At 44.9% G+C, this 19,189-nt stretch overlaps 1 protein-coding gene across 1 annotated transcript in view; it reads left to right on the forward strand.

The window, feature by feature from the left end:
- The window catches only part of CHRNA5 (cholinergic receptor nicotinic alpha 5 subunit), a 498,396-nt gene that overhangs the window by 348,165 nt on the left and 131,042 nt on the right, over nt 1-19,189 (forward strand). The window contains exon 3 of the mRNA XM_069624420.1: nt 11,338-11,382. Coding sequence (XP_069480521.1) covers nt 11,338-11,382 — 45 coding nt within the window. The remainder of the gene's footprint in view (nt 1-11,337; nt 11,383-19,189) is intronic.

Consider the following 19,189-nt stretch of genomic DNA (forward strand, 5'->3'; position numbering starts at 1 on the left):
TTCCCTCTGGAATGGTCTCCCTACCCCTCTAAGACTTGAGCCAGATCTTCTTGAGTTCCAGAAGCTTCTCAAGACCATAATGCTCTCTTCTTCCTTCCCTCTCCCCCTCCCCTGCTATCTTCCCCCTCTGCCACACTTTGATTTTGACTGGCTGCCTGGTTCCCTCTGATTCATATAGGACACCAGGCCCTTCTTCCCCTGTCGGCCCCAACTTCACGGTCTCCCCTGACCTCCCCCATCCCTGCACTTGCCGTACTGGACTCCCTCACCCTGTACTAGCCTTGCACGGCTGCACCCCTATGGAGCCCGGTCCAGCCACGTCCTCGCACTTAGCATTGGGCCCCACTCCCCTGCACTTCTTGTTACTGCAGTTGCATGATCCGAATTTCACAAAGCCTAGTAGGACCGGTTTTGTTATTTGTCACCCCTATCCCCCCCCTTTTGTCTTGTGGCACCTTGAAACACCATTTTCTGTATAAGCACGCTATAAATAACCAATAAAATAAATGTATTATAGAGCCCGTGGATGGATAGTCGTGCCTGCATCAGGTGTCCACCGAAGTGGTGCGTTTATACATACCTTAAGCTCTGATGGAGCTTATCTTTGATATTGCTGTGTCATTTAGATCTTCTGTGAGGAAGAAAAAGCCAGCTACCTTTGTAGACTTTGCTAGGCACTATGGACAGGCTACCCTTAAGTCTACCAAGTGCAATAGACTGGTGTACCATGGGGCAGATGGTTTGCTCTTTGGCCGGCTGGATTTTAGGGGAGCATGAGTGTCCACCAGTTTTATAGAACAGTTGCTGATTAATTTCATGAGGCCAGAGGCATTCCCTGTGGTCAGGAAGTCTGCAAGGTTTGCTTCCAGCTCATTGACCAGAAGATTTTGAATGAGTGACGTTAGAGTGGGGCGGTGTTTAGCCTGAACTTTGTGAGCTGTAGTTGAGTGGGTGACTGATAATGGGATGGCAGCATGGTCAGACCAGTCAAGTGGGATAGGGACTACACAGGTGATGCAGCGGGATTATGTGAAGACTACATCTAGGGTGTTGCCTTTGTTGTGCGTGGGGGAGAGTACAATTTGCTTAAGGTCCATGGAAGTGGTCAGTGCAAAAAGCATGCTTCGAGCGTAGTTGTCAGCCTGCGACTCAGGGATGTTAAAATCACCATTAAAAAGACATTACTAGAATGTGCTAATTTAGCAGAGGAGATGAAGTTAGATATGTCTGCAATGAAAGAGTCACTCTTGTGAGGTGGTTTATAGATGCAGTGGAAGGTGATGGATTCCCTGTCCGATAGCCAACAGGTGAGTGATTCAAATGAGCTTGTTCTGGGAGAGGGGATGATGGAGCATGGTCAATCACTCCTATGGATGATTGCCACTCTGCCTCCTGCCCTTTCTGGCTATTCCGCATGTTGGATGCAGTAACTTGCGGTAGGAGGACGTCGAAAACATGTGGGGGGATAGTCAGGGCGGATGGGGTAAACCATGTTTCAGTGATGAACAGGACATCAAGGTTGTTGTACGAGATGAGGTAACAATCTGCAGCATGAGCAACTGCTGAGCGAGCATTAATCAACATGAGAGGGCGTGTGAGTGTGGTTCGTGGGTGTTGGATGGGGAAAAGGCAATATTGATGAGGTTCGCTAGAGTAGCTTGCCAGGGCTGCCTAGGCACTTGGCCAGTCAAACCCTAGTGAGAGTGGGGATTTACTGTAGAGTGATGAGACACATTGGGATGTCTTTTGGTGAGTAGCAATAGTAGCTATTAATTTGTAGGTGAAATACTGCTTAGTGGGCCAGGTCCTTGGCCCTATCAGGCCCTAACAGGCACAAACAGGTGAGGTCCTTGTCTTCGCCCATCCTTTGCTGAGGATGCCAGCGATGAGGACGCCTAAGAAGGACTGATTAAATAGGTTGTGGGTGGAGCAACTGAGTGGCAAGGCTGGTCACGTGACCAGTGGCCTACTTAATGCTGTCTGCCTGGAGCTGGCCTAGAGTCCTTAAGTAGAAGCTTGGATGGCGCGAAAACTGGAGGTTGGCAGAGAAATTGAGTGGGGTGTCCGGTCAAAGGATCGAATACAAAGGGTCGAATGGTCAAAGGATTGACACCAAAGGATCGAAAACCAAAGGATCGAATTTTCTTTTTAATTATATTTATTTTTAGGGGTTTTCATTTAGTGAAAAAAGTGGTTTTTACCACAAAAACGAGGGTTGGGGGGACCCCCCAAAAAAACAAAACAAATTAAATTAAAATAAAAAGAAATTCGATCCTTTGGTTTTCGGTCCTTCGGTGTCGATCCTTTGACCATTCGACCCTTTGGTTGTCGATCCTTTGACCTACAACCACTGAGTGGCAGGACCATTGTCCTAAAATGTGTAAGGTAGTGTGTAACTGACCCTCATATAGTAATAATGTCTCTGTTTTATCAAACTCTTTACAGTGTCTTGAATTGCTGTATGTGTTTTAAGTTGCTATTCAAATGGGTATATGTATTTTTGCTCTGTAAGAGCATTTCTTTAGAAATCATATGCAACTTTATGCATTCTGAGTTACTTTTCTGAGTGACAAGACCCTGCATTAAATTACATGTGAATTATGTGTGTATAAGTTGTTTGTATCATTACCTTCTGTAATTTACTGAACTTAATATTTTGTTCCGTTGGTTTCTTTTCCAATAGTGTGCAGTTGCGTTCTAGTCAAAGGGCCTCATTACGAGTTTGGAGATAGCCATGGCCTTAATAAGGGCATGGCTGCCTGCAAACTCGGGTCTGGGCCCGGGTTCCTTGAATGAGGAATTACCAGGCCATTCCAACCTTGGAGGACCCGGTAATTCCTCATTCAATGTACCCATCCCCATTCCCATTTGAGCCCCCATAGGGCTCAATGGGAATGGGGACGGAGCTAACAACGGGCCGTTAATAACGGGCCGTTGTTAGCTCCCTGGTCCCCTCGAGGGACCCGCAAAGGACGTATGGTCTGACCAGACGTCCAGAACCGGGTCGCGCAAGGGGACCTCGTAATAGGGCGGAATGGGTTTAACGGCTCCGGCACCTTTACCGGCGCCGTTAAACCCATTCCACCAGGGTCCTAATGAGGCCCAAAATCTTTTGCCTGTACAATTTTGTGTTTTTCTTTTTGTCTGAGAGTAGATCCTTTCCAACACTGAAAGTTTATTCATTTATCTAGATAAGTTTGCTATACTTCAGTACAGTCCCCACTCCGCTTTTGAATTAAAAGCATTGTCTCACTCCCTTACACAGTCAGTCTGTGACAGCAAATTGATCCATTTAAAGCCTTCTCTAAGGGTCCACAATCCTGGCTGCTGTGATCAGAGTCTTTCCGTGGTGTTGCCAGTCCCAGAGTGTTTTGCCTGCAGAAAGTGGGAACCAGGTACAGGAAGTGTGGGAGCCTGGGTTATCTCAAGATGGTGGGGCCCTTCTCTGGACTGAAAATACTTTCCTGGGCAACTTTAACTCCCCCTATCTGTCCACGCCAAAGAGTCTCTAGCCATTACTACTCCAATGTGTCTTCCTTCTTGCCGACAGAGTCTAAGCTTTAACGCACGGGTTCCTTCCCTAGTCCTGAGGGGTGAGCACTGTTGTCATAGAAGGTAACAATACTTCCCCTCAGAGAACAAAGGCTTTGCTGGGGATGAACTTAATAGTCTGTTTGGGATGAAACTTATTCACAAACAGAGAATACATAAAAGTGCCTACAATGAGATCCAAAGGTTTTGGCCAGTAAAATTGTAAATTGTTTAATGGTAGCTGCCAATAAAAAGAGACCCAAAGGTTGTGACCTTTTATAATTGTAGACTGCCAGAAGCCACCATCACAAAAGTAGATATGGTTTATGTTCCTAAGACATCAAAGCTTCTGCTCCCACAACCTATACTCTGTGCCCTATGCCTCCGTCCTTCTGCCCTGCTGTCCAATCTTTCCCTTTAAGGTCATCCTGTAGCCCTTCGCCTTCCCCTTTTCTTTCATCTTCTGTACTGGATATGCTTTTTTCCTGTGGCTCCTATTATGTCCTCAAGGGACTTGTATCCCTGTTTTGTCTATGAGATAGCAGAGGAAAACATCTTTAGCAAATGGCTGGTTCTGCATCTTATCAAGTGGTGAAGTTGTATCAATTTGCGATCTCAATTTACCATGACTTGGTGGACGGGTTCCTAGTGGGGGAGCATCTGTTAACATGTGGGCTCTTGGAAGATATTTCAGTCCAACCGCCTCTGACTCTGTGGTATTCACACCTTTTGGACATATTTGATCAAAATGACCGAATCCAAATGACCTACATCACCAAATTACCCAAGATAGATATTTCTAAATGTCCTAGTGACTAAATGTTCGAAGGACATTTTTAAGTACCTATTTGGTGGTGTAGGTTATTTTTTATTTGGGTCGGAACAGCTGCATGGTATCCCTCACAACACCACACTCACTATACTTTACTGTATAGTGATCGGTGGTTGCGGAGGACACCCCCACAGCTGACCCAACCAAATAAAAAGAAAAATGGGTGTGGGGGTTTCCCTGCAATAGTATAACTGTATAGTATAGTGAGTGGGGCGTTGCGGGGGACATCCCTGCAGCTGACCCAAAAAAAGAGGAAAAGCACCCTATGGCATCAGTTCCCATCACCAAAGTGAATGGGAACTGGTGTTTCAGGGACCAGCGAGATGGAAGGAAAGGTAAGTAGGGGGGTGGGCGGGTGGGGGGTACTAGGGGATTAGTGTTTCTTTGGATTTGGGGTTGTTTTACCTTGTATGACCGAATGGGAAATGTACGAACAATTTAACATTACGTACATTTCTCATTCGGTCAATTCCGTCGCAAACTTTTCAGTCACGGTAAAACAACCCCAAATCTTTTGGACATCAATTTGGTTCTTTTCATTTCTAAACATAGCCTTCCAATGCTCAGTCATCTCTGAAATCGGTTATGCTTACGTATCTGGTCGCATTCCAGTGAGTGGCTGATGTTCAAGCTCCAAAGCTTAAAGGTTGAGTATTTACTTCTTCTTGTGTGTTGTTTTATTTGTATCATCGCACAAAGACAACATCTAAGGGCATAGATTGCCCCGCTTACGCTAACAACTATCACTTGTGTGTGGTTCATTGTCTTCAACAGTATAAGTTGGCAACGACTGCCTTAAGGAAATCCTTGGGGCCCTATTTCTGTCTTTTCAAAAACCCCTTTCCCTGGTTTATTTCCCTACCTTGGCCAGATGGGTGAAGGGAGTCATGAGAGAGGCAGGAGTGGATACTGAGCTATTTGGGGCTCATTCAGTTAGAGTTGCTCTGGCATCTAATGCTTTTTGGTCGGCAGCCCATTTGGAGGATATTCTCACGGCAGCCGATTGGCCTAATCCACTTTTTATAATTTGTATTACAAGCCTATTGTGCATGTTTCAGCTGTTGTATTCTCACAGCTTTCAATTGTCATAATAGGAGCCTGTGCGCCATGTCTTAGAATTCCTTAGTCCTAGTAAGCGAAAGACAGTCACAATTCTATTACTGGTGAGTACTATTTTGTGTTTGTATTTTATTTTATTTATAGAGGGCGCTTTCACCAAAAGGCTTTAATAATGATTAAAAGCAGAAAAAATAACAGCAATGTATGGGAAAAAACTGGGTGACAGAATTATGCTTGGGGTAATGACTGAAGCAAATGGGTTTTGAGCTGCGTCGAATAGAATTGGAAGGAAGGAGAGGAGAGGATATGTAGGGTTAGGATGTTCCAGTTTGTGAGCAAGCAGCGTGAATGAGCAGAAATGACAGGAAGCAGAGTGATTTAGGGACAGAAAGAAGAAAGAGACGGAAAGTAGAGAGACTCTGTAGGGATATATAATGAGACCGAGGAGCAGAGGTTGAGAGGGGCAAGACCAGGTGAGATTTGAAGACAAAGCACAACAATGGAAGAGAAGATAATGGTCAAACGAGATGATAGAAGCCAAGATAAGAGAAGGAGGGGCATGGGGGCAGGTGGGAGAGCTGAAATAATAAGCAGTTAGCGGAGTTAAGGACAGAATGCAAGAGGGCAAGACGAGAGGAGGGAAGACCAAGAAGAAGTACAGAACAATAACTAATTTGGGGAAAAGAAGAGTGAAAAGATGAGGAGCCTCATAGCCTGAAAAGAGGCACGCCGAAGATTAAAGAGATGATAGCGAGCGGAGCGAGCAGTGGCAGAGATGTGAAGAGAAAAGGAAAGAGAGGTTTCAAAGATGCACCCAGAATTCCGAGCAGAGGGGGAGAAGATCAGCAGAGTAGGGAGGAAAGTAGATACCAGGGGGCAATGGAGAGGGAGAAGGGGAAGTAGAAAGAAAGTAAAGGATCTCAATCTTAGTAGGATTGAGGTGGAGTAAGTGAGAGGCCATCCAAGCTTTAACAGTAGATAGACAGGAGACAGCAGTGTCATGGACAAAGGGAGAAAGTAGAAATGGAAAAGAAAATGTGTATGTCAGCTCTGAGATACCTGAGGGCATTCTCACATCTATTCCCCTCAGTTCCTATGTGCCGCTGGCCAGGAAAAGGCCATCACTCTTGGATCCTGACCCTGGGATCGGAGAAGCGAGGGAGGCTCGCCTGGGTGGAGGATTCTTGGGGAATGGGAATGTAGTGTCCTCAGGTGAAACACAGTATTTCCCCTTACCATTTCGTGATGAACCCTTAGTCCAAGAAGCCTTTTTGGGCTCTTGGTATTCCATTCCATTTGGTCAAAATAACATCAGGGGAAATAACAAGACTTGAAACCCCAGAAGGAGGGTGAGAAAGAATAAGGGGTCAGCAGGCGGGACATGGAATTCCCCTTTTCCCACTGACGACTAACCCAACCTTTCACCGATCTTTATGGGTTATTGTAAGTCTGCACCCATTGTTTCCTCACATGTAGACCCTGACAGTACTGGCATGAAAAAGAGGCATCTGGGAGCAATGAAGACTACAATCTTTTACCACTCTGGTACTGGTACGAGGAAGATGCCTGCTAGGAGCATTGAAGGTCAGTCATGCCCCTTTAATTGTTGTCAGGCAGGGCTGATTGCCATCCACACCTGCAGCCTGTTAGGGAGCTGCAGGTGTATAAAAGGAGACCAGCCCATCAGCAAAGGAGGTGACAGGAGAAGCAGCAGGAAGTCTGATGCAAGCAGCAAGGAACTTTATTTGGAGACCATCCTGAGATGCTGAGATCTGCAGAGAGAGGTGATCTGTGGAAGCATGGCGTAGGACCTGGGGCTCCGTGGAACAGACCAAACATTGTGAAGGGAGCCAAGTGGAGAGGCTGTTCCTTTTTCTTGAGGTAAAGTTGCTCGTTCCCTTGTGTCGGGTGGTCACCACAAGAAGGCCTGAGGGGCAGGAGCTAGACCCCTGAACTCACACGCAGAAGGCCATACGATCTAGGCTGCTGAAGGCTGGGAACGCGACCTGTGAGTTTCTATCAAGTAAAAAAAACAGGTGCGCGAGCGTTTCAACTCTTTTAATTTCTAACGGAATACTTTGTATTGGAGTGGTCAGTGTTTGAGGAAACAGGTTTTCGAAGGTCTCTGGTATGAACCATTATTATCTAGTGAAGTACCTGGAATACTTTGGTTCGGAGTGGTCAATGTTGACGGAAATACATTTTCGAAAGTCTCTGAGGGCTGGGCTCTACAATTAAATAAAACTGAAGTGTTATTAAACCACGGATTGAATAGATGGTGTGTTTTAAGTGCAACCCACCTTTACTAAACAGCAAACGTAATGAAAACTCAACCAGAAGTGTTATTTAACAACGGGTTGAATTAAAAATGTGTTAAATGCGCAACCCACCTTTATTTAATACTGAACTGAATTAAATATCTACCAGAAGCGTTATTAAACAACAGGTTGAATTAAAAGTGTGTTATAAGTGCAATTCACCTTTATTGAATACTGAACTGAATGAAAACTCAACCAATAAGCAGAACGGTTACAGCGCGAGGGCAGAAATGAATGAACTATATTTTGAACTTCAAAAGTGAAAAAACAACCGTATGCTGAATCCTAAAAACAAATTACCTTTAAAAGTATTGGAACTTTAACATGAAAATGAATACAAGTGAAACCATGATATGCTAAAAGCAATGAAAATGGAAACTTGATCCAAAGAAAGAAATATTGAATACTGAATAGTGTGAAAACTACATTGCATGAAAACCAACAATACAAGAGGGTGCAAATGTGACGAAGAACCCTAAAAGGTCAAGGATATTTTTGGTGATACTGAAATTGAGTCTTGGGGAAGAGAACCCTGAGATCTGAAGTATTTACTGGATTGAGGACGGAGCCTCAAGGTGCTTTTGTATCTGGAACTGTGTTACTTGGAACTTGGGGAAGGAAACCTTGAGATCTGAATTATGTACTGGCTTGAGGACAGAGACCTGAGAGTAGACAACCCTCTCAAGAAATGTATATAGACAAGGAAGAGAGAAATTGGACAGGAATCATCCCCAGTTCCCTTACAGATGCTTACTATTGTTTCTTTTCTCTCTGCTGTATATTCTGGGGAACATGAAGGCCAGATTTTCTTCTGAGGTGCAATAAGGATTGGTGTTGCATCTTTCAGGCAGGACCTGGTGTTCGACATTCTTATCACAGGTGGCCTAATTCACTTTTGGAGACATCTCAGTCAGAAAAGAAGAAGAGGAAGAGCACCAAGAAGACCTTATAGGATTAGAATGGACACAGATTGGTGGGCAGAAGCAGGGAGCGACACAGAGTATGGATTCTGGGAGCAGTAGTTGTGTGTATTATTTCCTTTTTTCTTGATGCTATTCAAATAAAGGAGAAAAGAGAAGTGTAGAATACTGGCCTCCATGCTAATAATAGAATCACGATTGTCTGTCGCTCACTAGGATTTATCGGATTATTTATTAATCTGCCACCAGGGCCTGCGAGTACACAATTATATCATTTGGATCAAAGCTGCCCATGATTCAAGACAGTCCCTGGCTGCAGGGACCTTGGGTTGCATAAGGCTGTTTGCAGGAATGTATGCTACTCTGTAACTGCCATGTTGCCAAACTACAAGGCAGCTGTTGTGGGTTGTTAACAAACAGGCTCTGCAGTTGTCTGGGTACAGGTCGAGGGGCCCGAGAGCAGTGTGCGCTTTCTACAAGGCGAGAGAACTGCTTTACTGAGCATAGTAGGAATATATTTATACATGAATTGTTCCATGAAACCCTGTGTGGTTGATGTCTTTCCTCCTAGATTATGATTCTAGATCTTAGTTCTCCAATTACACACCAAGAAAGCTCCTTTTTCAATTCCACAACTTCAATAGTAAGCTTAGGAAGACAGCCCCCCACACCCCCCGTCTCTCACAGTTTCCTCCCCCCCTTCCTCATCCTGCTACACAGTTACTCTGTGTTATGCTGCATAGCTTTGACTTTAACCATGAGTGAATCCATGTTCTTGTCTCCGCTTGGACTGTTTGCCTCATATCAAGGAGGCGTTTCTTAAGTTCACACTGAAAATTCACTGAGGTTACGCATCTGAAGGAAGAAACCTTGAAACGTGTGTAGGTTAACAGTTTGTTGTCATAGGTATCCAATTTTGCATGCGGGTTACCATTGTCAGGCATGGTGCCCAGTGCCGCTGTTGGTCAGTCACTGTGCAGACTTGTGTACCCATGTGAGTGCTTCTGAAGTGCTACATGACAGATCCAGGGATCCAGCAGAAGATGAGATAACGCAAGTATAAAGCATCAATGTGCCATGCAGCGCAAACACTGAAGCCCATCTGCAGTGTCAAGCAGTTGGTTGGAGGAAAATCAGTGCTCAATGGAGTACTTCAAGCTACAGCTGTGCCATTGGTGGTTATTCCCTCTTATGTTGGCCGCACTTCATCAGTTGTGGTGTTAGCTTGCGGCACAATGTGCGTCACTTTCAATGATGTGCACAGCTCAGATGTTTGCAGCCGGAAAGCAAAGCTCTTGTATTTTTATTAGGTAGCAAATGTCTATTGTTCGTTTGGGTAACATGCATGACCACTGGTGGCCAAATGAGCCTGCTTCCTTCACACACCCTCTCTGGTAACTGTGGCTGGGGTAGGACAGACTTAGAGCATTGTCAATACCAAGACGTTAACTTCACTGAGTTCCGGATGGTGGAATTCATATTGGGGCTGCAGGTTCCCAGATCCATAGACCTGGTTGTCAGGGTCATCACAGCATCTGCCTGTGAAAGGCGTCCATGGGCAGGGGATGGCGGTGCAATCAACAAGGAACACTTGTATTGTCATGGCCTTGTTACACCAAGCTGTTGCCAGTGTCTGAATGGGATGAACCTACACTTGTGTGGGAGAGGTGGAGCAAGCTCAGCAGTGATGGGGTGGACAACGTCCACCTTTAGCCCTCTTTGCCCTAGCCTAGGTAACCCACGGTGGCTCCCTCCAAGATCCCAGGGTCTGCAATGAGAGCGAGTGCATAGCAGAATGTTTCCTGAGGAGGAGCGGATCCCGCTGCGGGACTCGGGGGCAAGCAGACTGAAAGCATAAGGTAGGTTCTTCGCTGCTATCATGATATGTTAACAGTCCGCCGGATCCCTCATCGCATCATCCAAGCATCAGACACTAAGGGGAAGTGCACCATTTGGTCAGACCGCAGTGCGCAGCAGGGTAACTGTATGGAGTATATGTGGAGCAGAAGCAGCGCCGTCCAACAATACACAAATGTTGATTAGGATGGGCTGTTAATAGTCTTAATATTTTACATCTGAAGTTGAGAAACTGATATATGTATTGTTCATTTGTCCTAAGTACTAACTTATCCAAGGTTCAACTATAGTACCTGTACTCAGATCAGCAAATTGTAATCAATGTAGGCCAGCATTTATGTATTTGATAATGCCCAATTCGAAATCTGGATCTTGGGACTTAATGCATTGTATATGTGTTGTTCTTAAAATTAGAAATAAATCATGTCTAGGTTAAGTATATTTTATGTAATTTCTAGAATTCATATTATTTATATTACTCTTACCAGGTGTATGCTATTTATGTATTTGCTTTCGTTTTATAGCATGGTACTTTAACGGGGTAACTCCCCTGAAATAAAGTTTCAAGATTGACTGACTGGGTGTTGAACACGGTGTTATGTTAACAGGATATTGGGCCTGGTGAAAAGAGCTCAGCTACTTAGTTGCCATTTTGGTTGCTGCCCAGATCATGTTCCCTGGCATGGCTCCTTCAAATAAATTATTATTTACTCCTGGAAATCTAGTTCTTAACAAACTTCATGTGTTCAAATGAGCATAATATTGTAGTACAGGAGCAATTCACAATGTAATCAACCCCAAAATATTTTTTGTTTTACAGGATGAGAAAAATCAGTTAATGACTACAAATGTGTGGTTGAAACAGGTATGTGGAACGAGCAAAGGGTTGGTATTCAAGATGGTGTCATAACATTGTATCTTCTCTTCTACTAATCAAACAATTGAAGTTGTAGCATTGATATAATGTTACTTTTCTTTACCATGATATTTTAAGTTGCCACAAGCTAAGTTTACACTTCATCCTTTTTCATACAGTTGCCATACAGTTGCCCTCTGATTTTACCATTCAAAACTAATATGTTGCCTGATGCTCGTGCAACAGTGGCATTCCCCGATGCTAGCACCCTGGTGGGGGGAGCCAGCAAATCAGGTGGCTAGGAAAGAAGGCTGAAACCAACGATCTCAGACTGCGATCCAAGCTGCCTGGTGGCGGTTCCCACTGCTGCCATCTTCCCCCCACCCTACGACCCCTTATTTTTAAAATTTGTAACATTAACACCCACCCACACCACTTACCTCATTTCGGCAGCAGCTGCTCCTTCTTCTCAGCTCTCAAAGACCGCCATGGAAAGGGAAGATGAGATCCATCACAGCCATCTTTCAATAGTTTTTCCTTCCACAAAGGGGACGCAGTGAGGCATCCCGTTCACGGATCGAAAATACTTTAATTAGCCTCATCCACTCCATTGTCTTATTTTCTAGTTGCTTTTCACAAGCCCCAGACACGATCATTGTAATCTTGGAAAAAAAATCTAAAATACATCCATTTGTAATGTTTATTTTCTTCCTCTTAGGGATGTGAGAGGGCAATTCAATGGATGCTATTTTACAAATGAGAATGTACTGTTGGAGGCCATTACGCCTTTCTTTTAAAAACGAAACACTCCATAATTAAGCAATACATCTCTAGCTGGGGAGACATTACCGTTCAGGTAATGCCCTGGGGTGTAAGTTAGAAGCTAGAAGCGAGGGCTTTAACGTTAGCCCTGTGGTATTACCTGACCAGTAATGCCCCCCTGCCCCCAGTGAGGGGTCCATTCCTATTAGTATCCCGGCACGTCATACCGGAATACTAGTAGTTTTATTTTTCAAGTTGAGAAACAGCGCATTTGCCGTTGATCAACTTGAGAAAAACAACAAAACTAGATGTCCCTTCATCCTTTCTGTGGCGGCCATTGCTAGGATAGAAATGCGCCACGGACATTGAGTGTTCCCGGCACCAGAGAGGGATGGAAGAGCGCAAGGCAAATGGGCAGGTGGTGGTGGTGTATGGGGTATTTGAAAATTGAGGTTGCGAGTGGGTGGAAGGAGGGGCAAGGGAGTGCGGGCGCACTTACATAATTCCCGGCTGGGAAGATGGCAGCCTTCCGTTCCGAGAAGGCTCGGAGGCTTTACCATGTGGTAAAGCCCTCATTCTGAGCCTCCTGATTGGCTGGGAGGCCACCAACACCCCCACATCCCACCTGCCAGGTACTAACACTTATTATACCCCATGTGATGTTCTAAGAAATTAAATCTAGATTTGTTCACATGTTTTTTGAAGGTGCTATCCCAGAGGCTAATGGGCCACTGGGAGAAGGTGAATTTCTCATTGCAATATATACAATGTTAGTTGGTCTTGTTTTAGGATGTCTTTTGGCATTTGCTTGACCTCTTGGTGCTTTAGGCCGTGCAAGTAAAAAGTAGGTGGGTAGTCGGAGCAGAGCTTGCTATTGTCCTTTATCATTGCAGGTATGCGTGTGCTTTGTATGCAGTATGCGTTAGATGTCCTACACTATGGGCCTCATTACACGGATGGCGGTAGGGATTTACAGGTACCGGTAAAATACCGGTACCGGTAAATCCTTACCGCCTTACTACGAGGTCCCTTTGCGGGTTGGGGGATTTAACCCCTGCTTTTTGCAGGCGTTAAAATCCAACCCGCTAAGGGACCTCGGAGCTAATTACGGCACCGCAAAATTGCGGTGCCGTAATTAGCGCCTTCCCCATTCCCATAGAGCCCTATGGGGCAGAAATGGGAATGGGGAAGGGCAATGGTGGAAGGGGGATTTACCGCCCCTCCAACCTTGGAATGGGGCGGTAAATCCCCTTTCCGCCAAGGCGGTGCCGATATTTTACCGGCATGAGCCATGGCGCTAATAGCGCCATGGCTCACCGCCTACCGTGTAAGGAGGCCCTATGACTCCCATGATTCCACACCATTAACTTTGCTAGCTAGAGCTCATGGGCGATGTAGTCTAAAACATCTAGGGAGTCAAAGGTTGCAGACCCCTCGACTAGGGAATGGTGAGGTGCCATGGGTAAATTATATGATATGGCATTTATAACGCGCCTATACACAAGTGTTTCAAGGCGCGACCAATGTTTGGGGGGTTTAGCGAGTGCTTGATTTGTTCGATGCTTGTTGTTTTGGGACAGGGAGGCAGGTGGAGGGCCTTATTGTGCAGCTGAGTGGGTGCCGGTTAGGCTTGGAGTTTGAGAGTTAGCTGTAAGTAACAGAATGCTATTGCAAATCTTAAATCATGCAGCAAAGGTTGTGGACCAGTCTTGGGTCATTGCCTGGCGTCCATGCCTTACATGGTATAGTGTTTCATTAAATGAGCAGGCCTAACTAACTGAGCCATTCACAGTGGGTATTCGAAAAGTATGAATATGTTGGTGACCCTTTTTTGCTCCTGAGACGTGTGTTGATGGATGCTAGCCATGTCTTGCCATCTGTACAGCGTCATATACCTCCCTGAATGGATTAGGGTTCTGGAAGCATGGGCCATTTTAGTGATTTGAAGGCTGCGCCTAATTAGACAAGACAGGCTATTCGATTTTCTTGTCATCTGGCCTTGTTTCCGCGCTGAAACCAGGAACCTTGAAGTACTGTGTGCGCGTGCGTGAGTGTGTGGTTTAATTTCCTGCAGATATTCTGTCGGGTAGAATTTCTCAGTGTGGTCGTTGTAGGATCAGAGTTTTGCCCTAGGGATGACATCTAGCTCTATCAGTTATAGTACTTCTAAAAGGGAAGGATTGCAATCTGAGATAGACTAGCCGTAGGAAGAGATGTCGATCTAGTGTCTGATGTTACTTGCATTCCCATTCTCTAAAAGGGTTTGGAATCCATAAAGCTCTTGTAATGTGGTTGTATAGGGCTCAGGGGCCGTCATTACCATAGCATAATCACCCATCCACGAGTTATGGGCCAATGTGGCTTGATGAGCAGGAATTGAAACATATGACTTGAACGTTTGTTTTTGAGGAATAGCTCTGAGACTGGGTTTAGCGTTATGCAATAATGCTGAGTTTGACAAGCCGTACTGGATGGTAATAGCCTGCCGCCCACAGTAACGGGTCATTACCACCTGGTACAGCCCGCAGAACTCACTATTGCTATGAGCATCACTGGTAAACGGCCAGTGCGCTAAGTGCCGCTGAGGGCAAGCGTGGAAGACAGATTTGCGCACAAACAACAATACGATTAAGATAGGCTGTCATGGGAATGGCTGCCCGTGCTCGAGTCAGAACCCCACATCCATTTCTGTGGTGGTGGATAATGAGCGGAGTCTGAGGTAAAGCTGCACGTAAGTGGGTTGAGGTCAGGGTAGAGGCAGATGGAACAGGGACTTCATTTCACCAAAATGCCAGTGGTAGTGAAAGACATCACATTACCCTTGACCTCTGATGACATCACAGGAGGTGATGTCATGTGACTCCACCCCAAAGTGACATCACGGATCACATGGCATTGTTTCTAAGTACACTATGAAAAATATGGTTACAATATTACTGTAACGTGATATACATTTCATACAAGAATGGATCACCATATGTATCAGCAGAAAAAATCGTGAAAAGCAAAATATATAGGGCCTCATTCCGAGATTTGAGGTAGTCATGGCGCTATTTGCGCAATGATTGCCTCCAATAACGGTACCGGAACCGGTCTCGTTCAGTGGGGATTTACCGGTGTAGTCCGACCTTTGCGGGACCGGTAATTCCCCATTGAAAAATCCATTCCTTATTCCCATTTGAGCCCCCATAGGGCTCAATGGGAATGGGGAAGCAGCTAATAACGGTACTTGAATTTGCGGTACCGTTATTAGCTCTAAAGTTCCTTAACGAGTCCCATCCATAACGCCTGGTCAGACCAGGTGTGAAAGGAGGGACCGCTAAGGGAACTCGTAGTAGGGTGGTAAGGGATTCCCGGCACTAGTCTCCTTACCGGTGCCCGGTATCCCTTACCGCCTTACTTGTAATGAGGCCCACAGTCCTAAATTGAAGCTTATTCCACTTTGAATGCTTTTTGGAGGATTTTGTCTGCATTATGAATTTGAGGTGTTTAAGAACAGGCTAAATCAGTGACTCACCCCCAGAAGTGTGCCTGAAATAAATCTTTAATGAGTCTAGCAATTATTATATGCAATTCCAGAAAGACAATTAGCTCAAATAGCCACAAGGCATTGGCCACAGCCCAGGAGCTTCAATTTGTAAAAAAAAAAAAAACTTTGAATTTCTTTTTTTAAGGGTAGCGAGGGAGACCCCAAGGGTAACAAGGGAGACCTCAGGGGTCACCAGAGAGAACCCCGGTGACCCCTAAATGACGTCCCTGAGATGGAACCAGGGGGAAGTCCCGGGTCGGTTGGGCATGTTAGGTAGGTGGACACGGCCAAGGAAATGACAATGGAGGTCTGAGGGAGGAGGCGCCGTCATTATAGGATGTTAATGTTGATCTTAAAGGATATTTGTACGGCGCACTATCACCACCGGAGTAGTCCCCTGGCGCTCTGGAGGCTCTGAAAGAGGGAGAGGGGGTGGGTTAGTGGGAATGAGCTGGAAAAGTGCTAGATAGCAGTGATGTGCTGTTGGCAGCCTCAGCCCGGTGGGTCCGTTGGCTGGGCTTGGGGTGCTATACAGTCGATAGTCGTGTGCTGTTGTGCAAGTCTATGTGCGGTTTGCTTTGTTGTTGCAGTGTAGTGAAGTTTGTGCGGCTTACTGCGTTTTAGGCTTGTGGTTGTGTTTGATTAGAGTTTGAGAGGAGTATGCAGAGAGATGAAATTGTTAGTGGATTGGTTAGTTGGCATTGCTGTCCTTGCAATTATGTCTAGGTGTGATGCCTACTATCATTCACTATTATGTCGGAGAGTGGCGCTTGCTAACTTTCAATATTCTGTCTAGATGTGAGACAGGCCACAATTCCATTCTAGTGTTGTACTTGTCATCATTCACAGTTTCATTTAAGTGTTCTAACATTCACGTTTTGTATGATGCGATGGAGGCCAAGGTTAAAAACTCCATCCAAGTGCGGCACATGCCAACATTCACAATCCCGTCTAGATGCGACGCAGGCAAAGGCTAAGAATTCCGTCCAAGAGTGGCACATGCCAACATTCACATTTCTATCTAGATGTGACGCAGGCTAAGGCAAATAATTCCGTCTAAGGATGGTAAACAGGCGTGACTGGTAAATACAGCCTATGTTCATCGCATCCTGATTTGCTAGGTCAAATCACGCGGGTGCTAATTGTAACATAACATGTTTATTTGTTAATCTGTAAAAAAATATATTTACTCATCCATACAATTTTATGTGTAATGTCCAATGAGAACGAAGAAGAGTTTTTAGGGAAAGAACATCTTCCCTTGATATCTTAGCAGTAATGCTGCCGTCAGAATGTTTGGAGTGCAGTCTATATCAGGAGTTATTGACCGTTGTTTAAACATTCTGATTGGCTAATGAGAAGTCAGTAATGAACACAAGCTGCTTTGGTTGGCCATACCAGTTAATGACTTTCTACCTATGTTAACAGACTCAAAACCAGCATGGGCCTTTGACAAGAGGGGCGGGTCGTTATAGGGCGGCACTGCCTACCAAAGTAAGCATTATTACTATTAAAGTAAACGGCAAGGGTGCAAAGGGACTTTTGTATTCGTGGGCAAACATGGCCTGTGGCAAACTTGCAAGCCGGGCTTACTAAATAATATCTACAACTAATATACCATGGGAGGTGGTGCTGGCAACCAGGATGTAAATAGGGTCCACATTTCTAGCATCCTGATTGGCTGGTGCAAATCCAGTAGGTGCTGACACCATATAAACCTGGAATATTGTATAAAGTTACAAAGAATTCTTATTATGCGGCGTTGACTGTATCATTTTAATAGCACTCTAATGAGTCAAATATTGATTAATGAAGGGTAATGATAATTATAAATGGTGAATTCTCAAGTGATTTTAATTTTTAGAATGTCGACTGAGTTTTAAATAGATCAACAGACAGACTGAACAAACCAATGTGTATGTGAGGCAGTAATGACACACCATTCTTTTTGACCAGTTTCCTGAATGTGCTGGTTTCTTGGTATTTTCTGTCAGCTGCTGGTTTGCACACATGAAAGCCACAGGCAGAAGTAAATGCATTGAACCCGCTGGTAGAGAGGGACTCCCAGCTCCCAGGACCCCCCTTGTTTGTGCATATTAAGTAGCTTTGGGTTTTAACCCTAAATTACTAGGGTATCACTTGCTCACTTTTATTAGAGAGGCACAGCTCCACCTCAATGATGAGGTCCAACCAGGCCAAAACACATGTCGGGTTACTGTTGGTACTCTTGTTCAGAAGAGAATTGGCTGGCATTTCGGTGCTGGACTGCCCTTGGGCAAGAAAAAGACTGATGTGTAATGGACATTTCTCTTCTGTGAAAGGGATAGTGAACTAAAGAATCTGGTTGAGACTCACCCGGTATATAGGCTGGTGGAGAGGGACTCCCAGTACCCCCCTTGTTTGTACAATTGAAATGTACACAGTACAGTTGCCACAGATGCAATGATCTGCTTAAGGTTCGCAGTGCAGCGTACCTACCGTGTGAGGGCAAATACAGCAAGTAATTAACACTGGTCTAAAACACAGAAAGCGCTCTTTAAAGGGGCAGAATGACGAGCATGGTGTAATGCCCTTCTTTCATTATGTCTGTGCTGTGAGCATGAGAGCTGCTGGAATGCCTGTGGAATGTTGAGTGGTGGAATTTTAATAACTGCTTCCCTGTCAGTGTTCTGTGTATAGTAACTACAAATTGGAGTTTGGAGGCAGTCGCCTCCTGTTTATACCTCAGTATTATAACACATGTGTAACAGAAGGCTAGGTGATTACAAAAGTTATTCCTGACTCTGAGTCCCTAGCACAAAGTTAAATGACCCTACATGTAAAAAATCTCGTATCCGATGTGGAATGGCCCTAGTGAGTGCTGCTGAGCCGACTACAAAGGATGTTGAGATCCTGACCCTATCCTCTCTAAAACACTTTCCTAATATCTACAAGTGCACGCAAAACATGGAGGTCAGTATTTTGTTTTTAATCTTTCCGCCCCCACAACGCGTGTCTTATCGTTAAAATAACAAAGGTCCTCACTGACAGTTAGTCACTAGAGGAATTAAAAGACCCTATTACCTCCCCACTAAGTTGTAGTGGAGCTAGAGTATGTAAAAATAACTTCAGTAATTTCTTTGTGCAACCCCTTTCTCTATATATAAGGGTATTGGAGTCTGGGTTATCAACCAGTACTCTTAAACCAACAGTCAACCGGTTTCAGCGGGATTCTTGGTTGGCCGCTTTCATCAGGACGAATACTTTTCTGTTTTTAGTATTCTCAAATTGTATTCAAATTTTTGAGGAGTTTAGGGGTATCTTCCGTTGTCCAGAGTGGGTATAATGGAAAGATCCCTGATCCTATAAGGACAAAGACAAGAAAAGACAAGTGGGACCGTTGTCAGTCTCAAAGTACTTATTTAAAAACCTTTTTAAACTATAGGTTATGAGGTGTTGTCTTTACCTATATCTGTCGAGGTACTGGATCGTGTATTAATCCCGATCTCTGTCTTCGACTTTCTGTTCGGGGAGGGAGGTGTTGAG

The sequence above is a fragment of the Ambystoma mexicanum genome, chromosome 11 (assembly GCF_040938575.1).
Source record: "Ambystoma mexicanum isolate Mex_15411 chromosome 11, UKY_AmexF1_1, whole genome shotgun sequence".
Lineage (NCBI taxonomy): Eukaryota > Metazoa > Chordata > Amphibia > Caudata > Ambystomatidae > Ambystoma > Ambystoma mexicanum.